The sequence below is a fragment of the Anser cygnoides genome, chromosome 3, assembly GCF_040182565.1.
Source record: "Anser cygnoides isolate HZ-2024a breed goose chromosome 3, Taihu_goose_T2T_genome, whole genome shotgun sequence".
Classification (NCBI taxonomy): Eukaryota; Metazoa; Chordata; class Aves; order Anseriformes; family Anatidae; genus Anser; species Anser cygnoides.
The window spans coordinates 37450240-37466200 of record NC_089875.1 but is presented as its reverse complement, the minus strand read 5'-3'; the positions used below and the strand labels follow the sequence as shown (position 1 = coordinate 37466200).

Genomic DNA, 15961 nt, shown 5'->3' with positions numbered 1-15961 from the left:
TGGGACAGTAGTCATTTGAATTTGGTGTGTCCCCTTAGTTATACCCTTCCCCTGCCCCTCCAATTCTGTGTTATAGAGTGGGGCAGGTGATGCACTGAACTAATTCCTATCTTCATAAGCCTTGGGGACAGACTAGATTACTACGTACAGTTCTGGGCTGTGGAAGGACGGCCTTTGGTTACGTGAAGTCCGTGCCTCAGTGCTTTATCTGTGGGACCGCTGGGGCGGGACTGCGGCGCAGAGGGGTTTGTGGTGGCAGCGAGTATGGCCGTAGCAAGAACACGAACAAAAATCTTGCTGGGGCGGCCGTGCCCGGGCCGACCCGTCCCGGCCTACAGCTCCCGTCAGGCCGCGCTCCGCTTCCCGCGGCCCCGCGCCGTCCCCGCGCCGCGAGGCATGCCGGGAGCTGTAGGCGCCCCGCGGCGCCATCCCCGCCTCCTATTGTGGCCCGGCCCGCGGCGCGCCGGCAAGGGCGGGGAGGGCGGAGGGGAGGGGGGGGCGGTCGTCGGGGCGTCGCCGCCGCCGCCATGGCCGGTTGTTGTCAGTCGCTGGCAGCGGGGCATGGCGACGGCGGTGAATGAATTCCCCGGGCGGCCGAGGGAAGAAGAAGGGCTCAGCCGGCTGCGGCTCCGCGGCCTCCCCCTCCCCGCCGCCCGGGCCGGCTCCCCCCGTGCCGCCGGCGGGGGCGGCGGCGGCTGCAGCAGCGGCGTCCCCGTCCCCGTCCCGGTCCCGGTCGCCGCACAAGCGCAACCTGTACTACTTCTCCTACCCGCTCGTCGCCGCCTTCGCCCTGCTGCGCTTCGTCGCCTGCCAGCTGGGGCTGCTCCTCGCCTGGCTCTGCGAGCGCCTCTCCCGCGGCGCCCTCATGGCCGCCAAGGGCGGCGGGGCCGCGGCCGGCGGGGCCGAGCCCGGCGGGGCGGCCGAGAGGGTGCGGGCCTGCCACAAGCGGGCCTTCGAGTGCATCTCCGTGGCGCTGCGCATCGACGAGGACGAGAGAGGTAAGGCGGGCCCCCCGGGGCGGCCTGCGGGCAGCAGCAGCAGCCCCTTCTCCGGCAGCCGCTGCGCCTGTAACCTTCCACAAGCGTCCTCTTACAGCCACCGTCACTGGACCGTGGGTGTTCGCTCTTAAATTAAATAGGAGTGAAGATGATGTGCCCATCTTTTTTTTTTTTTCTTTTGTCCAAAGCGTTTCAAACCCCCCTAATAACAGTAGCAAACATAAGTGCGTTTAATTTAGCCATTCAGCCTAAATACAGCAGCACAGCATCCGAGAGGTAGCCTTGTGGGGCGTGCTGCGCTGGGTTTTTAAATTCTCTGGAAACGTCAATAGGCCTTATTGTGCGCTTGCAGCTCCGCTTTAATGCAGTATCCCAGAGGAGGAGGTTAAAGTATTGCAGTGGGCTTTCAATAAAAGGGACGTGCTGAACGCACCATAAAAGCGAGGTGTGTGTCTTGCTTTGCCTCGACGGTTTGGGAGTGGCAGTGGTAATCTCTGGGGGGAAAAAGAAAAAAGAGCATCATGTGCATCGTGGTTAGTTGCCAAGAGATGCGCGGTGTCAGAGCACTGAGGCTTTCAGGAGCAAAGCGAGAAAGAAGGTGAGGTAGCTTAGTGCCCCAGTGTTGTCCATGACTACTCTGTGCAAAGTAGCCAGGCATTCAGTTGTCAGATACAAGCCACAGCAGCGCAGCAGGTAATTTGGTGGTTTTAGGGGTAAACCTTCAGATCTTGATCCTTGTCATAGATTTCCTTTATGGGTACTTTATATTTGTCACATATGAATTAGCTGTACGGGTCATATATTTGTAAGAAAAAAAACTTTGCTGCTAGCACAAACAGTTGCAAAGCTGTTTTAATTCTGTAAATGCAATATTCATCTCATTGAGAAGGAGCTCACTTTGTTTTAATGCATAGATTTGTTACTTGCTTATCTGTTTTCAATGGCTGTACCCCTGAATATGTGTATAGCTTTTAATTTATTTGTTAATTAAATAGATTTTCGTAACTTCCAACAGAGAATAATATATTAGGTATAGTATATGAAATCATTGGGATTTCTGGACTGCTTAATACCCTGTCAGTTATGTGGAGTTGTTGCTGTTCTGGAGGCTGCGTATACTTCAGTAGTTACCGCATCAGTTCTGATAACTTACACTCCTGAATTATTGGTAAAATTGTTATTCTTGCTTTGGTATCTTCAAAATCAAGCTTAATACTCCATTTTTCTCTGGGCAACCACACCGAGGAGGCAGCTGTGCTGGGTTGACCCCAGCCAGCAGCTGAGCACCCGGAGAGCTGCTCAAGTGTTCCCCTCAGTGGGGTCAGAAGAGAGCAGGGGGAGCAAAAGTGAGAAAACTTGTGGGCTGGCGTGAAGGCAGTTCCACGAGTGAAGGAAAGGGGAGAAGGGAACAAGTGATGGAAAGGCAGTCACCAAGTACCTGCATGCAGACCAATGCCTAGCCAGTTTCTGAGCAATGAAAGTCAGCCCCCCTACGCGTATACCAGCCCTGTTCTTCCCCTACCTGAGCTTTTATTTCTGAGCATGACATTATATCATACGGAATATCCCTGTGGCCAGTTTGGGTCGGTTATTCTGTTTCTGCGCTCCCAGGGGAGCAGAGTGAGAAAAAGAAATCCTTGAGGCTGTGTGAGTAGCGTTCTGCAACAGCCAAAACATTGGAGCGTTGCCAGCGCTGGTTTAGTCACAAATCCAAAACAAAGCCCCGGACAGGCAGCTATGAAGAAAACTAACTCCTTCCTGGCACGTCAGAGACTTCTGAGGAAGGGGACTTGTTTCATGTCTTCATCAGTGAGAGCTGGTTAATTGTTCTGTTTGGACCCAGAGCACGGCCTTTGCAAGCAGCTCGGCTTGGTGTCTTGCTTTCAAAACTCCGGCTAGAAGGTGGAAGCGGGATTTTAATGATGTCCTGGGCACATTTGCAGCTGCTCTTTGGAATAGCAGAGCAATTCAGGCAATAGCAAAGGTGGCTGGAATTGCCTCCAGTTTGATTTCTAATGGCTTTAAGCAGCGCTGAATTTACACTGCAGTTGAAACCGCTTCTGTAGGTGACTGGGGGAAACTTAAAAAAGGCTGCAGGGGAGATCAAAGTCACACAGCCTTTGCTATCTCATTTCAGTAGCGCTCTTTAACAGTCAGCATGTGTAACGCTGGTGGATAGAGGGCAAAAGTGAAGCGATTCCCAAGGTGTGTGATGTACGCAGCTATAGGGAGGTGCTGCTGCTCCTGTGGCTTCTGTTAGAAGAGCAAAGTAAGGAATTACCTGCCGAGGGTAACTTGCCAAATGTTACTAAAAGATTTTTGCAGAGGAGGAAGAGAAAAACCTTAAGAGGCTTCTGGAAATGTATCTAAATATTTTCCTGGCACTGCAGTTTCATAGAAAATAGGTTTGGGACTGAAGTTATGGAAAGGTTTGAATGCAGAAGCAACACAATCTTTGGTACTTGGTATTGAGGAATATTTTTGTTCTCTCTTCTGAAACGAGGGTAACCAAGATTTCATTCTATTTTTTTTTCCCTAGCACTGGTAGCCTGTTAATGCTAGTCAGGTTTAAGTTGCGGTACCTCATGTGCTATATTCCTTCATGGAAAAGCACACTTAGTTATAACATTGCTAACTGAAAAGTGTATGTTTCAGCGTGCAGTGAAATATCTCTTGAATACAGAGTATTTATAGAAAGGGAGGGATGTGAAGTACATCTGAGTATCTTTGCAATAGGTCACTTGATCTTAGGGTGCCAGGTGGTGCAGGTTAGGTGTGGGCGTGCTCATTGCTCTATTTGCTGTAATTTCGGTGTAGGACACTATTGGTACACTGGCATACTCTCAGCGCTACGTGTATTTTATTTCCTGGAGAAGCTGACATTCACCTGCAGTACAGCAGTTTCATGATAGGATGAACAAAGAAACATTGCCGTGGCAAATGAGCTGCTGTACAAAATTAACCAGAGGAAGGGTATCTCATTTCACTTGGGGAGTATCTCAGCCTCATTGGTTACCTTCCTGAATTTCCATGCTTCTAGTGTTATTTTGTTACTGAATATCATTGGAAGATTAAAAGTCATGCCTTGATTTGATATTCCAGAAAGAAAAATAATGTTAATTTCACTGTTTCTGTTGTGAATGTGTGTAGGATAGCTTTTTTGCCTCATTTTGTTTTAATTTGTCTGTTTTTTTGTTTTTTTTTTTTTTTAGGCGAGACGATCTCTTTTAAGGTAGATGGAGAAGGATTCCTAAATCAGGCAAAAGTGATTTGAGGCTGGTGTAATACCTGTTTGTAACAGAAAAGCTTATTTGAAACTTCATAGCTACAAAGTTGACAGTGTCCCTTTAAATGTTTCTTTAAATCATAGAATTTTGTTCAAATATATCTTCCCTCAAGTTACTTGTTTTACACAGCATTATATGGAACAATTCCTAAGCTTCGGTTCGCTGCGCAAAATAATGGGTTCACTTCCTTTTTAAGCAGGACAAAAGGAACAAGCTGTTGAATGGTATAAGAAGGGAATTGAAGAACTGGAAAAAGGAATAGCTGTCTTAGTTATTGGTCAAGGTAAGCCAGTTTTGGGTTTTGTGGGAAAGATTTGCATTATTGATTAATTCTGGTTTATGGCTTCCTCAAAGAGAGGAACCAATATTGCTAAATACGGTAGGTGCTAGGAACAGTCTGCTGTATGAATTCATACGGGTGTATTTCTTGTTTCAGCTGTAGGTGAACACTGGTCCATTTCTCTGTGCTACCTTAACATTCTGGTCTATAATGTATGGGACTCCTACTCCAAATATTCTTGGGTTGTACAAAGTCATAAGCAGTTTATGAAAATAAGTCTTAAGTAAAATACCTGATTTCTGAATATTTTGGCATTCCCATTATGAGTTTGGATTTGGTTTTCCAAAGCTGACAGTTGTGGATTAGTTCATGTCTTCACTTATTGTCATTTGGAATGGCCTAATGTTGTATTTCTGGATAGCTTATGCCAAAATACCTGAATGCTTCCAACACAGAAAGAAAGTCTATGTATATGGAAACATTTTAAGCTGTAGTCTAGAAGCAGATATGCACCGTGGAGAAACAGCTGTAGTGAAGGACTCAGTAAGAATCTCTGTCCTCAAAATAAGTATATTTAAAAAAAAAAAAAGGAAAAGAAAAGAAAAGCAAAACAAAATGTAAGATTGCTTTGCCAGACTGCTGTTTTGTTTCTCAGGTATACTTAGAAATGTTTGTGAACAGTATATGCTGACATTTTTCTTATCCAACAGCACCAGTGGCATTTGATACAACCTAAATTGCAAAATTGGGAGGGCTTGACTTGAACAGACATCACTTTTGAAGTGGTGATATCACTGCCTGTAATTCTATGCCTTTTGAAATGTAAAGGGACACGGTCAACTGAATTTAAGTCTCTTAGTTTTGTCAAAATGAATTATTTTGATTTATACTTGCCTCTCAGTCACTTTTCGAGCTTTTTAAAAATCTTATTTATATGACTGCTGTTTAGAAAAATGTAGTGAAAAGGAGCATATATTAGGTCAGCATGAAGTATCAGAGAATAGGTTCCCACCTCTTTACAAGCGGTATTGTAAAAGAGACGGTGACAACTAACTTTAAAACTTTATTTAGTCAAACTAAATTTGATTAAATAAAAAGCCTCATTAGTTTTGCAGTGACGTTCCTTAGTGGAGGGGGTAGCTAAGGGGTGGGAGGGAGAAGAGGGATGGCTGGATGTCAGTATTGTAGCACTTTAAGAAGTTAATTTGCCAAATTGTGTTTTAACGTTGATTTTTCTTTGTAAGGTGATCAGTGTGAACGAGCTCGACGTCTGCAATCTAAAATGATGACAAATTTGGCAATGGCCAAGGATCGCTTGCAGCTTTTAGGTACCAGTTACAATTCATGACTTTGGAAAGTTTTTCATTACTTGCACAAGTTGATTTAATGCGTTCTTCTAAACTATGACTTGTGATTTTTAAAGTGAAGAAGTCATTCTCTGTGTAGGCTCTCTTAAGTTTGTTTTTTAGTTGAGTGTAAGTAATATTTTTCAATGCTGTTGAGTTTCGCAATTTCCTTAGAAAATAGGTGTAAAAGTCACTGAGAAGTCTTTTTACCATATCATGCTTGACTTGTAAACTGGGGGAGTGTTGTAGATGTTGGAGTTAATTTAGGATTTCTGTGTCAGAACTGTAGTAGAACTTGTGATACATTGCTGATCATGAGTGATAAGTGCACCCTCTGTAAGTGTAATGTCTTATTCCTGTTAGTTCTGTTGTCACTTACATAAAAAAAATCCTGATTATTGGTATGTAATATAATAATAATTCTTCAGCATTACGTAGGCCAGAAGGTTGTGAAACCCTAATTCTTGTAATCTTTTTCTGGTAGTGTTCTATTTAATGTCTAGCAGGTAAAATTACTTCTTTTCAGAAGCATAATGTTGCATAGTTTAGACTTTATTGAAATTAAGTGGTGTATATAAGCTTTTAATGGAGAGAGTAAAACAGGCAGTGTCGGCAGTGACATCTTACGGTGCATGATAAACAGAGAAAAGCCCTCCCTTCAACCCACAAATCCACAGCTTTGTGTGATGTATCCTCTACCTTGAGAATTTCGAAGGTGCATCCAGTTAAGTAAGTAGAGTGGAAATAAGGATATATGTTGTTCTGTTAGGGAGAACTAACAGAAATACTGTTTAACTTGCACGTTTGTAGCTTTAATCTAGCACTGTGGTGTTCTCAGTTCTGCTAACGCCCTCTCCTAGCAGCATGTAGAGCTGTCAGGAAAACTAACTTTTTCTCTGCTTATACTTCGTGATTCTGTGCTTGTGAGTGGTGATTGTTGTGGTTGTCATAACATCCCTGCCAAAGTGGATTCTTCTGGTTCCTGTTGAGTTCCTGGTGTCCTTAGCTCTTTTTGTCAAGATACGGAAGGAATGTGGAATAAAGGAGGCTTGTCTGTAGAACCTTAGTATGTGCAGAAAATACACATTTTTTTAATTTTTTTCTCTTTTTTTTTTTTTTTTTGAAGAATAGAGTAGTTAAGTTGGAAGGCACCTCCAAAGATCATCATGTCCAACTGCCATTTTGCTTGTTAAGGTTAGGGCTGACTCCCAGAGGGTAACAAACTAAGCAACAAAAAAGTGAAAATGACTGCATGCCAGCAGTCTTCGATAAGGCAGGGCTTGTTGCTGACATCCTAAATGGCAAGAAACTGAGATTTGTTTAATTTGCTGTTCCCTGAACCTTGAAGTAATAATGTGTCAAATTTTGTGGGTAGTGCTTCACCCTGCCTTGAGTCATGGTAGTAGCACTTCTGAAGAAGAAGAGTTGCTCCCTTGCTGTGTTCTGATTGAGAGGATAAAATGGGTAAACTTTGCAGGTGAACGTGAAGTCAGTTGAGGTCAAGCTGGTATCCTCATCTTTACTACCATAATGTCTGATCACATGCTATTTGTATTCTTCATTCAGTGTGCAGGTTGAAAGGGAAACAGTTAAAATAGGGTTTATTGCATAAGTTGGTGTCCAATATGATTTTTTATTTTTTTACTTTTACGTTATTTGAAGCTTAATACTTTGTTCGGCTTAGGTTCTTGTTCAGTTTGCACAAAGAATCTGCCTCAAGCAACATACACGAGAGCAAACCTTGGATAGGAAGGAAAAAGTGAAGTCACCTGCCCTGTATGAAGGAAAAAGATGTTGTTCAGAGAGATTTTCCAATTAGCTTAAATCCCTACAGGCTTGATTGTTATAGAACTATTAGAGTTATACATGTTTTGATTTTACATGTCATTTCACATGGAATTTGTGGAAATTTAAGGTGATTTAGATTTGAATTGCATGTACAATTCTAAACATAGCTCTGAGCTTGCTACTTAGAGTAACAAATTACCTGGAAGCTTTCCAGTGGCACCTGGAGATGCCTGTGTAACGGAGCTAAACCTGAGGCTCTTGAGGCTCTTAAGGTTCGGTGAGGTGATTTGCCCATGAACCCAATCAAGAAGATCAAGGAGTAAACTTTTTTCTCTTGTTATGGGGAATTTCCCTGTTTCTTAAGGGAATGGAATTCTTAATTCTGGTTTCTTAAGAGAATGGAATAAGTCTTTTTTTGCATTAGCTAGAAGGATCAGACAGGTTTAAAGTAGACAATCATGTCAAATATATCATCCTGTTTGATAGACAAAGATGTGATTGCAGGTTGCTTAAATGAAATTCCATTCAGTCAAGCTAAGTGACATTGATAATATATAGGAAGTGAAAATTAAGTTGTATGGGTTATAAATGTCACTGAAAACGCTCAGTGTTTTGTCTTTCAAAGTGTGTTGGATCATCAGCGTAAGTTTAACTTACATGACACCGCTGATGGTAATGGTGGTCTTGGCTTTCCTAATTTGATCCCTGTTTCACCTTGCTTGTAAATTACTGTCTGGTGTTCTGTTCACTGAAAGCCGAAGGTACTCCAGGAAGGCTTCAGTGAACCTCAGGGTGACTCAGTCACGTTGGCAGTTCAGTGGCAGTGGTGAGTTCTGCTGCCTCTCAGGGGGCTTCCAAATTCTACCACATGGAATTGGTGGGGGCCCTGGTTTTTGAGAGGGGTTTGGTGCACGGTGTTTTAAGAGACGTTAGCTGTGCAGTAATTAAGATGAGTAGAGAAATCCTGCTCTGATAGCCTTCACAGATCTGATTGCTCCTGGATGGCTGGTCACCCGTGTTAGAACTGTTATTTGTTTTCCACAGTCAATACACAAAACTCAGCGTTTTTTTGTTCCTAAAGACAGATAACCACAATGTCCAGCACAACACTACTCAGTTTTAAAGCTGTGTGCGTTTTGTACCATCCATGTTCTCCCATTTCAGAGAGATTTTCTTTGAGGGGACAGATTTTTGTCAGCACAAGTACATTTCAGTGTACTACGTGTAGCTTCAGGTGTTCTGCTTGAAAGATGTGTGGCATGTAACTCCAGTATCTTTCACCAATATCCTATTTGGTAATAATTCTGCCCAGGTATAGACATGAGCTTTAGTAGACACCTTGTGGGGCTCTTCCAGCTTTTCGGAGGTGCTGTTTTTGCTTTGGGCTTGTGTTAATGTGATAATGTTTTCTTTTACTAGAAACCAGTTACCTTGAACTCATTGCTAAACGTAATGTTGCATGAATAAGATGACAGCTGCAGTGGTGTTTATTTGCTACGATTATGCCAATGTTGTGTCATTAAGGAGAAATAATAAATGAGATTCTGTAAATGGTTATCCTTTTTTTCCCCCAATGTCTAGAGGCATAGGAAAAAAAAAACAAACATTGAAATGGAAGGTGATAGTATCCTATTAATTCCCTGGAATAATATTTAATAGCTCAATTTATTTATTCCAGAGGGCTCTGCAGCTACACTGCCTCTTAAGAGAAGTGATATAATTGCATTATGTCATTTTATGTGCAATAACAAAATTACATGCTAATATGTAATGTGATGGGAGAACACTGTGAATTGAAAGAGGACAACTTTTGGATTACTTTGTTGTTGTTGCAGTTTTGGAGTTCCTGACTATGTGCAACTATTTTGGATATAGCAATTGATAAGTGCAGTAAAACCCCAGTCTCAAATTGCATTTGAGATTGCATTGCAAATTGCATTGCAAATCTGAATTTGCATTGAAGCAAATGGGATCTCCTGAATTCCTGCCCAAGCCAATTGATTTCGTTATGTTTACTCACTAGAGCTTTTTTCATACAGTTGAGAAAATAAACCCTGGGTGCCTGTACTAATCTGAAGTTTGGGTTTTCATACTTGCCTGTGGTTGCTAACCTTTCACTCTAAACTACGTGTCGTTCATTTTGGATGTTATTATTTGGATATTATCTTTTAAACTACTGGATATGAAGGTACTTCTTGGGAAAGCTGCGGTGTGAGTGATCTGCAAACAGGCGAAAGAAGAAAAAAATGAAACAGTCTGGGAAGAGAACTGTAATAGATGAAGAAGCAGATTTAAGGAAGTGGTTTTGCTTGCTGGTTCTATGCTTGGCAAGCTCTGAATGGCAGTCCTCCCTCCAGTCAGGGCTTTTACGTTCTTGGGTGTGAACTTTTTCAGTAGAATTCAGCTTCTTCTGCAGTATGTTCTTTGATGTTGCCAGAGGACCTCCCTCCTCTACTTGGCCACCTGTTTTCCTGCACCTTGCTGACAAAGTGTGCCTTGCAACCTTACCAATGGTGTTTTGTTTTTACAAAAAGGGATGGGGTGGGTGCAAAATACAGGTGGGAGATCTTGTAATGGAGCTCAAAAGTAAGGCCTAGGGTGGGTTGTGGTTTGTTTTTTTTTTTTTTTCCAACTCTAGTGGTAAAAGCAGGATTGGTGAGCTACACAGAACAAATAGACCCGAGACTTAACTCTTGTTGCAGTGTGGTTTGCAGCCTTGTACCTCTTTGATTTATGCTTTGGCTAGTTTATCGTGAGTTCAAGTTCATTTCTTTTTCCTTAATCTTTAGTCTTTTAAATCTTGTATTCAGATGTTTTTGAAGTTAATCCTCTTAGAGAGCACAGCTTGCATGACAATTTTATTGACTTCCTTTTTCAATTATATTTCTAAATAGAAATCTTTAAAGACATCTTTATCTTGTCTATATGGTGTTTTTCTTGAATAAATGAGGTTTCTGTAAAATGTAGATTGGCTATTACTACTTCAGTGAAACATTTAATATGCAGAAAAATGACAGCTGCAAGGAGTCTTCAAAAGTAAGACTGTGGGGAGGACTTTGAGAAACAGGTTATCAACACAAATCTTAGTAAATGAAATTGAATTAATCCTGATCACAGCTTGTGGCAAGTAACTACAATCACTGAACTGGAAAGATTGTTTTAATGAACTCAGCTGTAAATGACTAGTTTTTAAGCAGTTTTTGGTCACGTACATGCTGACATAATTTTCTTGCAACTTTGCTAAACATGCGGAATAGATAGAAATGCTCCTTTTAGCTTTAACCCTATATTAAGTGTAACAAAGCAGAAGCTGACATTTGTGTGTTGGACATACATAAGTTTTCTTGGTTCATTTTTGGTTTTTGTTTGTTTATTTTGTCCTCTTTCCTCCCTTCCCCTCTGTCTGTTATGTAGAGAAGCTGCAGGCAGATTTGCAAATTTCCAAGCCGCAAATGGAAGTCTATAATGACAGTACTAACCTGGCATGCCGCAATGGACATCTCCAGTCAGGTGGGTTTGGTTTTACCAGCACCTAACTATTAAGGGGATGTTTTTCAGTTTCTGGTGTACTACAAGGAAAAATATGCTATGCTGTGTGTTGGCCCCTCAAACTTTAAAAAAAAAAAAGTTTTATATTTCTGTTTTTGTAAAGGCTTTACATAAAATACATCCCATCCTTTCTATGGCTTTGACAACACTGTTTTATTTTGTAGTTTGAAGTTCTGTCTTAAAGTGACTGTACTTGTTTCCTATTCATTAAATCAAATATTAGAATCCAAAACTACTTACAAAGACCACGTTTTAGAAAATGATTTCTCATGTTATATACTTAAAGGAATTAAACCTGTTAGAAAGTGTCAAAAATCAATGTAGGATATATAGGCTATATAGTTTGCCTACATAAGCAGTTCTTCCTTTATGATATTGTGAGAGTGAACGTGCATTTGCGTCAAGTTTCTTTACATTTCAGGGACTTTTAAGCTGGCAAAGTGATACGCAGTTAAAAACAAAGGGGAAAAATTCTTGTGCTAGAAGGATGTTTTTATCCTTTCCCAGAAGACTATACCAGGAATGTTAAAATATCAGAAGTAAATCTCTGTCTATGTACAAGGAGTGAAGTTACTGTGAAGTTTCTGAATTGTCTTCAAGGAATATTTTAAGCCAGCAGTAAGCTATTGTCACATCCATGATCTCAACTGATAATTTGTACAGTAGACCATAACATAATGAGATTAAGTACAATAGCGAGCTAAGAAGCAACAGAATTCACAAAGCTCGTCTATTGAGTGAAGAGTAGTATTCAGGTTTTAAAGTAATTAAACTTGAAGCTTAGTGTAAACCACATGTTTGGTTTTTTTTTATTATTATTTTCAGCACCATTCCTAGTTCTCAAGTCTTCTTAGTGTTTGCTTTGATTCTTTCTGATGTATGAGGAGTTAAACTAGTGGAACTATGTATGCAGTAATATAAAGGTGCTTAACAAAACATGGTATTTTTGTCAAAACGGCATTTGTAGAAAAGATGTAGCAAAAATGGTTCTTTGTTGTAAGTTTCTACGTAGACCCTACATAGATTGAACTTGAGAACACTTCAGTTTAAATGATCCGATACAACTCCTTTACTTTTACCAGGTTGGCTAAAGATCAAATACATGCATACACACAAACGTTGATAACATGCTTCATCTCATTCAATATGAACAGCTTTTCTTAAAACTCATTCCTTCTGATTTTTTGTACCTTTTTCTCAACATCATCTCAGAACAGGGTGCTGCAGAAGAAGGTCAGCCTGAACTTTCTTTCCTCTTAAAACTGTTACTTCAGTTACTTCAATTTGTCGGGAAAAAGCATTAGTATCTGCTGGAAATGAAGAAACAGTTTGCCTATTGTTGGTTTTGGAAAAGCTACAGGCTGTGTCAGATGGGTGCTACAGAGTCCCTCTTGCAGGAGTGTAGGCTAACCGAGAGTCCTCCATTTACTCAACTCAGTGGGAACTGAGAGGAGGCAGAATGAGTGAGGAGCAGGCCATCAGGATTACTTAGGTACCAAACATCTTCTGATTAATTTCAGCAAGATGTCCACAGGCTTGTTCCATGTCCATTTGCTATTTACCTTGCAAAAGCTAAACTTTGGTTTCATAACATGTGGAAGTCCAGGTGTTTACCCAAAGTACTGAACTTTTCCTGCAGTTTTCAATTCCCTGCTAGGGCCGGAAAAGTCAGCCTACTAATTGTCCTGTGAATTCTTTTTAAGAGGTTCTTGCTGCATGCTCTCTCTCTCTCTGAGTCTTGTTCATGTCGGTGCTGTGCTTACTTCTTAAAGTATTAGTTCTGCTTCAGTCTGTTAATTGTCATGCCATTGTGCTTCCTTAATACATCTTGTACTAAGGATGGTGTTTTTCACACTGGCAGCTGCACTTATTTAAAAGAATGCAAAATACACGATAAATCCTTAGAAAAACATAAAAAATAAACTAGCAGGTCACTTGGGATTGGTTTACTGAGAAAGCAGAGGTACTAAGACACAAGAGTCAGCTGTAAGCTTCATTTTTCTGTCTCTGTGAAGTATTACCTGTGCTATTGCCTAATAAAGCTGGGCTTTTGAGAAGTCTAGGATTTCATGAAGTATGACATACAGTCATTTGGTTTTAATGTCAAGAAGGGGCCTTTTTGCAGAAGGACTGAAACATAAGAAATGTTTTCCTTCATTTGCTCTTAAAGCTGGGACTCCTTAAGGCATCTTTTTGCACTTTAATTCTGCCTGGTATTATATTTTTACGTTTACAGTGCACAATTCTTATATTTCCAGAGTGTTAATGATTTGAGATTCTTGCTTCTTTCAAGGTACTATTTCTATCAGCCTTCTAGATAAACATACTTGATTCTAGCAAATGTGACTAACTATCCCTGTCGTCTTCATTCACTGTTTTCTAACTTAACTGAACACTTAGTCTTCTTGAAAATGTATGTTATGGGAGTTTTATAAAGCTACGTTATAGCCGTATCACCTGCCCTTCAGCTGCAGGAGACTATACAGTAGCTTGTCTTAAGAGCATTAACAAGTAGCCTCAACCCAAAACTTCATCTTGGAATAAGTATTTATTTTTTAATATCCATCATTCTTGTTCTCATAGCTGTTTTAAATCAGATGTAAAACGATTTAGCTGGATCTGTTTCTTCAGACATGCTTTTTTTTCCTTTGTGTTGTGGTTGTTTGTTTGTTTTTTAGTGTTGTTGTTTTTAAACGAGGTGCAAAACATCATACCAATCTTGCCAAAGGCAATACAAGATTGTTAGTGTTGGAGTAATTCCAGTATACTGCTTTTCACTTCACCGATAAATCTCAGCATGATATGCAGTCAGCAAAGGCGTGATATTTCTCTTCCTTATCATAAAGTTAGTTTGGCACAAACAGCAAGTGTTTATCTTAGTTTTCACTTGGTAAGATTTGCTAGTATGTCTCTAATGGTGTGCATACATTGACAACGTTTTTTGAGTTGTTGCAAAAATTCAGCTCTTAATACTTACTTTTTTTTTAAGGAGTTTCCCAAAATAGGAAAACAAATAGCAATAAAATTGTTTTTAACACCATAACCTGGTAGTAGATGTTTGGCTGACACGGCTCTGTCAGTTTAGAAACGAAGACAACTGTATCCCTGACTGGTGTAGTTACACCACCGTTCAAAATATGGAACAGGTTCGTGTTAGTTGCTGAAGTTCTGTGAAGTGTTTTTTATTACTTGAATGTACCTACTTGAAAAATCTGAATGCAATCTTTGAAGAAATTATTATTTTGGGGGCTATTGTAAATGTCAATCCTGAATAATATTGTCTTGGAATTGCTGCATGTATTTTGCTATGCAATATTTGCAGAAAACATGTAGCTATACTTCTTATTTTTTTAATATATATATAACTACGTACATTTCTAGACTTGTTTTTTTCAAATTGGGGTCCACAGACCACAAAGGAAATTTTCCTAGCCACTTTGTATGATATCAATATATCAATGATATCAATAACCATATGCAGGGAATTCCTGAGGAATATTCCCTGATGATTTTTAAGGTATCACAGCTAAAGGCTGGAAACTGTTCTGCAGTGTCGGAATTGCTGCTGCTCATTTTTATGTAAACTTTTTTTCTGATGTGATGTTTAAAGACTTATAAAACAGCAGAAACTTCTTTATTAGGGCAGGTGTTAATAGGTTTTAGATGCATAAAAGAAAATACAAGTGGGTTGCTTTTAGAAATACAGAGCATGCTGTTATCTCTATCAAATAAATAAGCTACAGCTGCATGTTTCTCTGATTGTTTCTGTGTTTCCAGGTGTGTGGTATAACCAACCTTCTGTTAAAGTTGTTCAAATATATCCTTGCTTTGTCTTTAAAAACAGTTAAATGTAGTAAATGAATTTTAACATTCCTTTCTGAAAGGGAGCTTGGAATTAGACATGTATGTCTGCAGCTTATCACAATTTAACCAAAAGAAAACCTCACCAAAAATTTTGCTCTTTGCTTCTTTGTGATTTGCGATGTGTAAATATATTTGGATGGTGGATTAAAATTGCAGGGCTGTTTTCAGGATCAGATAGTTATTTCTGTATGATCTAGTGGCATTTGCTAGGAGTCTTAAAGTAAATTACTCTGTCCAATCAAGAATTGGAGAGTAAAAGTAAAATGTTCAAGCTCCGATTCCTTTCCCTTAAATATGTAAAGCAATAGTAGAATTGTTTAATGATATAAATACACTTGAAATACAATGCTCTCTTTTTGTGATTTCTAGGGCCTTCTTTACAATTTTATATAAAACAGTGAAACATTTGGTGAAAGGCTGCTAGAGATACTACAAAGGTTTTATGGCCTCTTGCAGCATGTTTTTAGCTTTAAGTGTAGCTGAAAAATAAAAAGAAAGGTGTTGGTGGGCGGTTGGATTTGTTACAGCAAGAGACATACTTTTTACATAATGAAGCTGTAGGGGCCATCAGTCTGACAAGTGACATACATATATTATTAAACACTTCACACTTCTTAAATCAGTAATATTAGGTAGCCTTTCATTTTGAAAAGTTTGATCACGCTTTTTTATTTACCCCTTCACTGAGAATTTGTTTATAAAGCAGAGTATGCCTACAGAGTCGAAACTGAACGCCTACATTCAAGTCCAGTTCTTCAGCATTTCTTTCTGTGTTCCCCTGTAGGATTGACCACAGAATATATGTGAGCTTAGTGGGTTTGATTCCTGCAGGTACAACTGGAGTAAATA

General features: G+C 40.2%; 1 protein-coding gene across 6 annotated transcripts in view; it reads left to right on the top strand.

Moving 5' to 3' along the window:
* The first annotated feature begins 467 nt into the window (after positions 1-467).
* SPAST (spastin) overlaps positions 468-15961 on the top strand; it is a 37176-nt gene continuing 21682 nt past the window's right edge. The window contains exons 1-4 of one of the 6 annotated variants that reach the window (XM_048052092.2): positions 470-998; positions 4485-4568; positions 5810-5893; positions 11114-11209. In XM_048052092.2, coding sequence (XP_047908049.2) covers positions 578-998; positions 4485-4568; positions 5810-5893; positions 11114-11209 — 685 coding nt within the window. In that variant the 5' untranslated portion in view covers positions 470-577. Of the gene's footprint in view, positions 999-4481; positions 4569-5809; positions 5894-11113; positions 11210-15961 lie in introns of all 6 variants that reach the window. The other 5 variants (XM_048052091.2, XM_048052094.2, XM_048052093.2 and 2 more) reach the window with 5 other exon arrangements.